This window comes from Cebus imitator, unplaced genomic scaffold (genome assembly GCF_001604975.1).
Source record: "Cebus imitator isolate Cc_AM_T3 unplaced genomic scaffold, Cebus_imitator-1.0 Scaffold28, whole genome shotgun sequence".
NCBI classification, from domain to species: domain Eukaryota; kingdom Metazoa; phylum Chordata; class Mammalia; order Primates; family Cebidae; genus Cebus; species Cebus imitator.
The window spans coordinates 5,005,919-5,015,520 of record NW_016107343.1 but is presented as its reverse complement, the minus strand read 5'-3'; the positions used below and the strand labels follow the sequence as shown (position 1 = coordinate 5,015,520).

The window sequence follows — 9,602 nt, the reverse complement described above, 5'->3', positions numbered from 1 at the left end:
TTTTGAGATGGAGTTTCGCTCATGTTGCCCAAGCTGGAGTGCAATGGTATGAACTTGGGTCACTGCAAAACCTCTGCCTCCCAGGTTCAAGCGACTCTCCTGCCTCAGCCTCCCAAGTAGCTGGGATTACAGGCATCCGCCACAAGGCCTGGCTTATTTTTTTTGTATTTTTAGTAGAAACGGGGTTTTACCATGTTAGCCAGGCGGGTCTTGAACTCCTGACCTCAGGTGATCCGCCCACCTCCATCTCCCAAAGTGCTGGGATTACAAGCGTGAGCCACTGCACCCAGCCACTCTAAGATCTTTAATAAAGGGCCCCATAAATCTAAAGCAGGTTAGGGATATGGGGATGAAAGATATATGAATCTGGCTGGGCGTGGTAGTTCACGTTTGTAATCCCAGCACTATGGGAGGCCAAGGCAGGTGGATCACCTGAGGTCAGGAGTTCAAAACCAGCCTGACCAACATGATGAAATCCCATCTCTACTAAAAACACAAAAATTAGCCAGGTGTGTTAGCACATGTCTGTAATCTCAGCTACTCGGGAGGCTGAGGCATGAGAATCACCTGCACCTGGGAGGTAGAGGTTGCAGTGAGCCAAGATCACACCATTGCACTCCAGCCTGGGCAACAAGAGTGACAGTCTGTCTCAAAAAAGAAAAAGAAAAAGATCTATAAATCTGTGAACCTATCAATACTGTCCTGTTTGCATTGCCAAGGCTCTTGCTAATCCTCCCTCTGTCAAATCTCAGTGTGTTAAGATGGTCTTTCCCACAGAGCATCCCCCCAGCTTTCAAATTTGCCTTCCAGTTTAGACAGCTGGCCTCTGTCCTTTAGGGCCATATGAGAACTCACTCCTTGTCTCTTTCTGCCAAAGCCTGATGACTCCCTGGAGCCTTTCTTCGACTCCCTGGTAAAGCAGACCCACGTTCCCAACCTCTTCTCCCTGCAGCTCTGTGGCGCTGGCTTCCCCCTCAACCAGTCTGAAGTGCTGGCCTCGGTTGGAGGGAGCATGGTGAGTAGGTTCTCAGAAAGGGGAAGTCCTGGCACTGGGAGAGAGATGGGTGCCATCTGCCCCCCTCCCTGAAAGCTATACCACAGTTTTGGCTCCAGTACTTAGAATCAAGAGGAACCTCTTTATATTCCTTACCCTCACTTTATTTTTCTATTCTTTTCTTCTTTGCATTATTCCAGAAAGGAATCAAGGCATCTATGGTAAACTTGGAAAGGAAGGCAATTAGGAAATTTTCAAAGGAAATGAAAATAAGACGTGTTGAATGAAAATTACTCATTTCGACGGTCAGAAGGCAGAGATATAAGGAGTTTGTCTATTTATTAATTAATTAGAACATGGTAAATTGTTCTCCAATAAGCAGAGAAAATATAACTTGTAATAGAAACAAATAACCATTCATTCAACATTTATTATGGCAGTTTAGATTTAAATTAACTTTATATCAGGGGCTGTATGATTCTGAAACAAATAATTAAAAATCCTAGAAAGTCTTTTTTCCTGAACACATTTAACAAACTAGAAATCACTTTGGGCATGATTTGATTAGAAGCAGAAAGATGAAAAGGGTAACCTGTAGAAGACCTTGCCACCCCAAGAAATCACTGATCTTATTGCTTGGTCCTTGGGGGACTCACTCGCCTTCTGTGCCAGGACACGGGCACCTGCCTCTTTTTTTCCCTAGATCATTGGAGGTATCGACCACTCACTGTACACAGGCAGTCTCTGGTATACACCTATCCGGCGGGAGTGGTATTATGAGGTGATCATTGTACGGGTGGAGATCAATGGACAGGATCTGAAAATGGACTGCAAGGAGGTAATACAGCCAAGGGGGACCCAGGGAATGTGAGCCGGTAGGCAATACAGTGTGAAGGAAGGCTCTAGTTACGATGTTGGGAGGATGAGGCAGAGGTAATAGGACCTGCCAAAAGGGTTCGGAGTTGAGCCTAGAATAGTTAGGGGCTTAATGGTCACACAGCAGGACCTAAGTTTTGGGGCCTAGGGACTGGTAGTGGAAAAAAACCACGGAACTACATAGTTCTGACGTCTGGACTTTAGTCACTGCCTTGCTTCGTAGCCTTGGGCAAGTCTTTTGCAAGACATGTGATAGAATGAAGAGTCTGTCTTTGGAGTCAGGGGGAACCAGATCTGAATCTGGCTCTGATGTCTACTACCTATGTACCCTTAGGCCAGTTACTATTCTGTGTTTCAGTTTCCTTATCTGCAAAACAGGTAAAAATAACTTTCCCAGAATATCAGAGATAATGTATAGTGTTTATCTGTGCTTGGCAGTACTCAATTAAAGGTAACTAAACCATTTATGTCTTCCTTCCCTAGATTCTTATGTATGTTAAATTAGAAGAGATATAAATGTACTAAGAAAAGTTAAAAGCGGCCAGGTGCAGTGGCTCATGCCTGTAATAATCCCAGCACTTTAGGAGGCTGAGTCGGGCAGATCATTTGAGGTCAGGAGTTTGAGACTAGCCTGGCCAACATGGTGAAACCCCATCTCTACTGAAAATACAAAAAAAATTAGCCAGATGTGGTGGCAGGTATCTGTCGTCTCAGCTACTTGGGAGACTGAGGCAGGACAATGATTTGAACCCAGGAGGCAGAGGCTGCAGTGAGCTGAGATTGCACCACTGCACTCCATCCTGGGTGACAGAGCTATGTCTCAAAAAAAAAAAAAAAAAAAAAAAACAATACTGTGTGCAGTCCATCTGTTGGGCACAATTCTAAGTGCTTTCAATTGTTGATTTATTTAATCCTTACAATAACCATTTGAGGTAGGTACTATTTTTATCCTCACTTTAGAGATGAAGAAACTGAGGCACAGAGGTTAACTTGTCTAAGGAGGTAGACTTAGGAGGAGCCAAAGCCAAGATGCCAGCCCAGCCAAGGCCCCAGCAGTAACCCCCTACTGCCCAGAGCCCATCATCAAAAACCTTTTGACTCTCTCTTCTCCCTCAGTACAACTATGACAAGAGCATCGTGGACAGCGGCACCACCAACCTTCGTTTGCCCAAGAAAGTGTTTGAAGCTGCAGTCAAATCCATCAAGGCAGCCTCCTCAGTGAGTGGACTAAGGATGGGGGTAAAAGAGTTTGTACAGTGTCTGAGGGAGACAGTGAGAGTCATGTTCTTCAGCAAGAGCCAAGATGTCTGCACTCAGACCCTTCTACTCAGAGCTCTTACTCTTCCCCTGGTGGGGCGCAGTGCCTCACACCTGTAATACCAGCACTTTGGGAGATTGAGGTGGGTGGATCACGAGGTCAGGAGTTCAAGACCAGCCTGACTAACATGGTGGAACCCTGTCCCTACTAAAAGTACAAAAATTGACCAGGCATGGTGGTGCACGCCTGTAATCCTGGCTACTGGGGTGGTGGTTGCTGAGACAGGAGAATCACTTGAACCCCGGAGGTGGAGGTTGCAGTGAGCCAAGATCAGGACACTGTACTCCAGCCTGGGCAACAGAATGAGACTCCGTTTTAAAAAAAAAAAAAAACCCTTTTATGGGTGTCACTTTGCTTATCACATGACCCTGATACAAAAGTCTGACATCACACCCCCAACTCTCTTCTTCTAATCCTTTGGTTGACCCCTCCCCACTTTGGATATTTCACTGGAAAAGCAAATGAAGGACCGGCCCAGTTAATGTATCTGAACATGGGAGGGGCGAGATGATAAAGAGGCTTTTCTTCCTTGTTATCTCCTTCTTGCCAACACAGACGGAGAAGTTCCCCGATGGTTTCTGGCTAGGAGAGCAGCTGGTGTGTTGGCAAGCAGGCACCACCCCTTGGAACATTTTCCCAGTCATCTCACTCTACCTAATGGGTGAGGTTACCAATCAGTCCTTCCGCATCACCATCCTTCCACAGGTATGTCCCAGCTGAAGTCAGTGGGATCTCAGAAAGGGGCAAAGTACATACTGGGAGACAGTGAGCAGGCATGGCTTGCCAGAACTTGGGAGACAGATGAGTAGTATCCAGTGGTAAAGGGGTCTTAGAAAACCCAATGCGTCAGAGCTCAGGGATGGCAAAGGGAAGGGCACAGATGCCTAGAAGGCAGAGATGGGGTGAAGGAGAGTGAGGGAGACACTCACTCTATGATTGCTTACCCCTAGCAATACCTGCGGCCAGTGGAAGATGTGGCTACATCCCAAGACGACTGTTACAAGTTTGCCATCTCACAGTCATCCACGGGCACTGTTATGGGAGCTGTTATCATGGAGGGCTTCTATGTTGTCTTTGATCGGGCCCGAAAACGAATTGGCTTTGCTGTCAGCGCTTGCCATGGTGAGAGTGCCAGGGTTGAGGGTTTGGGATCAGTCTCTCTGTATTTTCCTTGTCAACCAACAGTTAGTATACCTGAGTCCCTGTCAGTTTAGGGGAGTGTAGTAACAGTTGCCTTAAACCCAAGTCAACAATTCTGCAAAAGCTAGTGTCAGTGCTTGTCCTTTTTTTGTACTGCCTGCCATAATGACCAACGCCTGGATTGGTAACCTCCGCTGGAAACCGAGCATCAAGAGCTACCTGGGTATTTTGGGAAGCTCTTGATGCAAGGGTAGCAGGCTGAGCCCACAGTGACCCTGTCAGCTGCCACATGGCAAGGTTGAATGCTACTTCAGAAAGGTGGCAGGATTTTGCAGTTGGATTTCAGCAGCAGAAAGTAAGTTTACTAGGTGTGGCTTTTGGTCAAGGGGCTGGCTTTTGGTCAACTCAGGACTACTGACTTAGTTATCACTCCTGCCGGCTGAGTACACAAGGAAGGGCTGCTGGTCTCAGTGACTTGGGAGGGAAGACAGGCTTCTACCTGGTGCTGGCTTCCCGGCCTGCTCCTAATTATCTCCTGGGGAAGGATACTGAATAGATTCTGCAGGGGCTAATTTCAGGGTCTATCAGGAAGTTCTTTTTGTTATATAACCCAAACTACTCTATGACCATGAGAGCTGTCCATTCACATTTGCCCTCTCCCCAGTGCACGATGAGTTCAGGACGGCAGCGGTGGAAGGCCCTTTTGTCACCCTGGACATGGAAGACTGTGGCTACAACATTCCACAGACAGATGAGTCAACCCTCATGACCATAGCCTATGTCATGGCTGCCATCTGCGCCCTCTTCATGCTGCCACTCTGCCTCATGGTGTGTCAGTGGCGCTGCCTCCGCTGCCTGCGCCAGCAGCATGATGACTTTGCTGATGACATCTCCCTGCTGAAGTGAAGAGGCCCATGGGCAGAAGATAAGAGATTCCCCTGGACCACACCTCCGTGGTTCACTTTGGTCACAAATAGGAGACACAGATGGCAACTGTGGCCAGAGCACCTCAGGACCCTCCCCACCCACCAAATGCCTCTGCCTAGATGGAGAAGGAAAGGCTGGCAAGGTGGGTTCCAGGGACTGTACTTGTAGGAAACAGAAAAGAGAAGAAAGAAGCACTCTGGTGGCGGGAATACTCTTGGTCACCTCAAATTTAAGTTGGGAAATTCTGCTGCTTGAAACTTCAGCCCTGAACCTTTGTCCACCATTCCTTTAAATTCTCCAACCCAAAGTATTCTTCTTTTCTTAGTTTCAGGAGTACTGGCATCACACCCAGGCTACCCTGGCATGTGTCCCTGTGGTACCCTGGCAGAGAAGAGACCAATCTTGTTTCCCTGCTGGCCAAAGTCAGTAGGACAGGATGCACAGTTTGCTGTTTGCTTTAGAGACAGGGAGGACTATATAAACAAGCCTAACATTGGTGCAAAGATTGCCTCTTGAATTAAAAAAAACTAGATTGAATATTTATACAAATGGGGGTGGTTGGAAAGAGGAGAAGGAGAGGGAGCACAAAGACAGGGAATAGTGGGATCAAAGCTAAGAAAGGCAGAAACACAACCATTCACCAGTCCCAGTTTTAGACCTCATCTCCAAGATAGATAGCATCCCATCTCATAAGATGGGTGTTGTTTTCAATGTTTTATTTTCTGTGGTTGCAGCCTGACCAAATGTGAGATGGGAAGGGCTTATCTAGCCAAAGAGCTCTTTTTTAGCTCTCTTAAATGAAGTGCCCATTAAGAAGTTCTACTTAACACATGAATTTCTACCATATTTGATTCACTTGTATCTACCCTGAACCCTTTATTCTACATATGATAGGCAGCACTGAAATATCCTAACCCCCTAAGCTCCAGGTGCCCTAGGGGAGAGCAACTGGAATAGAGCAGCGCTGGGCTCTGTCTTCCTGGTTACAGGTTCACTCTTTCCCCCAAATCTTCCTCTAGAGCTTTGCAGATGAGGTGCTAAAAGGAATAGGTAGGAGACCTCTTCTACCTAATCCTTAAAAGCATAATGTTGAAGATTCATTCAACAGCTGTTGCCCTATAATTCCTGCCTGGATTTTTTCCTATTATGCTGTAAGAAGTGGCAAGATCTTTACATAATACAGAGTGGTTTCATTGCCTTCCTACCCTCTCTAATGGCCCCTCCATTTATTTGACTAAAGCATCACACAGTGGCACTAGTATTATACTAAGAGTATGAGAAGAACAGTGCTTTCTGGCTCTAACATCATTGCCTTCAGTATCAAGGCTGCCTGGAGAAAGGATGGCAGCCTCAGGGCTTCCTTATGTCCTTCACCACAAAAGCTCCTTCATGAAGGCCATCTTTTTCCCCTATCCTGCTCTCCCCTCCCCACTTCTAATGGTACGTGGGTACCCAGGCTGGTTCTTGGGCTAGGTAGTGGGGACCAAGTTCATTACCTCCTTATCAGTTCTAGCATAGTAAACTACAATACCAAGTGTCAGTGGGAAGAGCTGGGTTTTCCTGGTATACCCACTTCATCCTACTCCTATCTGGTCAACACGCTGCTTCCAGGTATGGGACCTGCCAAGTGTGGAATTACCTGATAAGGGAGAGGGAACTACAAGGAGGGCCTCTGGAGTTCCTGGCCTCAGCCAGCTGCCCGCAAGCCATAAACCAATAAAACAAGAATACTGAGTCAGTTTTTTATCTGGGTTCTCTTCATTCCCACTGCACTTGGTGCTGCTTTGGCTGACTGGGAACACCCCGTAACTACAGAGCCTGACAGGAAGACTGGAGACTGTCTGCTTCTAGCTTGGAACTTACTGTGTAAATAAACTTCCAGAACTGCTACCATGAAGTGAAATGCCACATTCTGCTTAGTAATTTCTACTTATGTTGGGAAAAACCGGCTTTTTTCCAGCCCTGTGCAGGGCATAAAACTCAACCCCTTTAATAGCAAGTCCCATCAGCCTATTTTTTTTTAAAGAAAAATTGCACTTTGTTTTCTTTTAACAGTTACTTCCTTCCTACCCCAAAACTATAAACTCTAAGTGTAAAAAAAAAAAAAAAAAGTCTTACCAACAGCTTCTTGCTTATAAAAATATGTATTATACACCTCTATTTTTAAACTCTACTGAAAAATGACTGTCCCATTCTCCACTCACTGCGTTTGCAGCCTTTCCCATTGGTCTGCATGGCTTTTATTATTGCAGGCCAGTGGACAGAGGGAGAAGGGAGAACAGGGGTGGCCAACACTTGTGTTGCTTTCTGACTGATCTTAAACAAGAAAAAGAGTAACACTGAGGCCCTCGCTCCCATGCACAACTCTCCAAAACACTTATCCTCCTGCTAGAGTGGGCTTTCCAGAGTTTTTACTGGGAAGCAGTTAAGCCCCTTCCTTTTGTCTCTTTTTACTCCTTTGGCTTCAAAGGTTTTTTGGAAAATAAACAACGTGCTTTACACTTATTTCTAATTTCTAAATTTTCAGGGGATACTGAAAAATACAGCAGGTGGCCCAAGGCCGCTGTAAAGTTGAGAGGAGAGGAAATCTTAAAATTACAAGATAAAAGCCTGGGCGTGGTGGCTCACGCCTGTAATCCCAGCACTTTGGGAAGCTGAAGTGGGTGGATCACCTGAGGTCAGGAGTTGGAGACCAGCATGACCAACATGGAGAAACCCCATCTTTAAAAAAAAAAAAAAAAAAGATTACAAGATAAAAAATGAATCCCCTAAACGAAAAGAACAATGGAACTGGTCTTCCATTTTGCCATCTTTCCTGTTCATGACAGCTACTAACCTGGAGACAGTAACATTTCATTAACCAAAGAAAGTGGGTCACCTGACCTCTGAAGAGCTGAGTGCTCGGGCCACTCCAATCACCCTACAAGATGCCAAGGAGGTCCCAGGAAGTCCAGCTCCTTAAACTGATGCTAGTCAATAAACCTGGGCAAGTGAAGCAAGAGTATTGAGAAAGAATCCATCTGTGAGTGGACAGGCAAGGATGAAAGACCAAGAAGGAAAAGAGTATCAAAAGCAGAGAGATCATTTAGTTGGGTCTGAAAGGAAAAGTCTTTGCTACCCTGACATGTATTGCTAGTAGGTCCCAGAATGGAAAAAAAAAAAAATTCAGCTGTTGGTAATATAATAATGTCTTTCCCTGGAGCCAGTTATTAAAAAAAAAAAAAAAAAAAACTGCTTAGTTTTTACTTGTTTAATTCTAAAAGAGAAGGGAGCTGAAGCCATTCCCTGTAGGAGTAAAGATAAAAGGACAGGAAAAGATTCAAAGCTCTAATAGAGTCACAGCTTTCCCAGGTATAAAATCTAACATTAAGAAGTACAATAAGCAGAGGTGGAAAATGATCTAGTTCCTGATAGCTTCCCACAGAACAAGTGATTTATAAACTTGAAATCCAAACTACTTTCTTAATATCACTTTGGTCTCCATTTTTCCCAGGACAGGAAACATGTCCCCCATAACTTCTTGCTTTAAAAATTAAAATCCAGCATCCCAAGATCTTTCCATAAGTAATTCTGCACAGACATCTCCTCACCCCAGTGCCTGTCTGGAGCTCACCCAAGGTCACCAAACAACTTGGTTGTGAGCCAGCTGCCTTAACCTTCGGGGGGAGGGAGTTAGCTAGACAAGGAGACCAGAAGTGAATGGGAAAGGGTTAGGACTCCACAATGTTGGCCTGTCAGAGCTTGATTAGGAACCAAGCCAGGGGGTTTACCTGTGGGTCGCGCTAATTTCTATGCAGAAAATAGGGTGGACAGAAGCTTCTGGGGTGCATGAAGGGATTGGAACCTGGTTATGTTGTTATTCTCGGACTGTGAATTTTGGTGATGTAAAACAGAATATTCTGTAAACCTAATGTCTGTATAAATAATGAGTGTTAACACAGTAAAATATTCGGTAAGAAGTCAAACTACCAGGGTTACTTTTTTTTCCCCAATCGGAGTCTCATTTTATCCATTTGGAGTAGAGTGGCTAAAACAATACTGAGGCTTCTGTAGGCTTTCGGTAAGCAAGGCATCTGGTTGGACAGTGGGTGAGCACCAGGCTTCAAATCTGCATACATGAGCCTTAAGAAAATGGACGAGAGACTGAGCCAAACCAAAGCAGGATGGCCTTAGAGCAACAGCAGCTTCCTATGTGGTTTTTATATTGTATTTGAAAACAGCTCTGGGCAGGGATATCATAATTTCAAGGTCAAACTACGCATCATCTTCCCTACAATCTGCATCCCCCAAAGGAATTGCAAGTTGAGGGGAACAGACAGTTTCTGCATAATATTCATACTTACATTT

The 9,602-nt window shown here is 45.3% G+C and overlaps 1 protein-coding gene across 1 annotated transcript in view; it reads left to right on the top strand.

Annotated features, from left to right (window-relative positions):
- The window catches only part of BACE1 (beta-secretase 1), a 30,443-nt gene extending 23,298 nt beyond the window's left edge, over positions 1-7,145 (top strand). Inside the window, exons 4-9 of the mRNA XM_017523376.2 lie at positions 878-1,015; positions 1,698-1,832; positions 2,987-3,088; positions 3,744-3,893; positions 4,139-4,310; positions 4,993-7,145. Coding sequence (XP_017378865.1) covers positions 878-1,015; positions 1,698-1,832; positions 2,987-3,088; positions 3,744-3,893; positions 4,139-4,310; positions 4,993-5,234 — 939 coding nt within the window. The 3' untranslated portion in view covers positions 5,235-7,145. The remainder of the gene's footprint in view (positions 1-877; positions 1,016-1,697; positions 1,833-2,986; positions 3,089-3,743; positions 3,894-4,138; positions 4,311-4,992) is intronic.
- Positions 7,146-9,602: the final 2,457 nt, after the last annotated feature.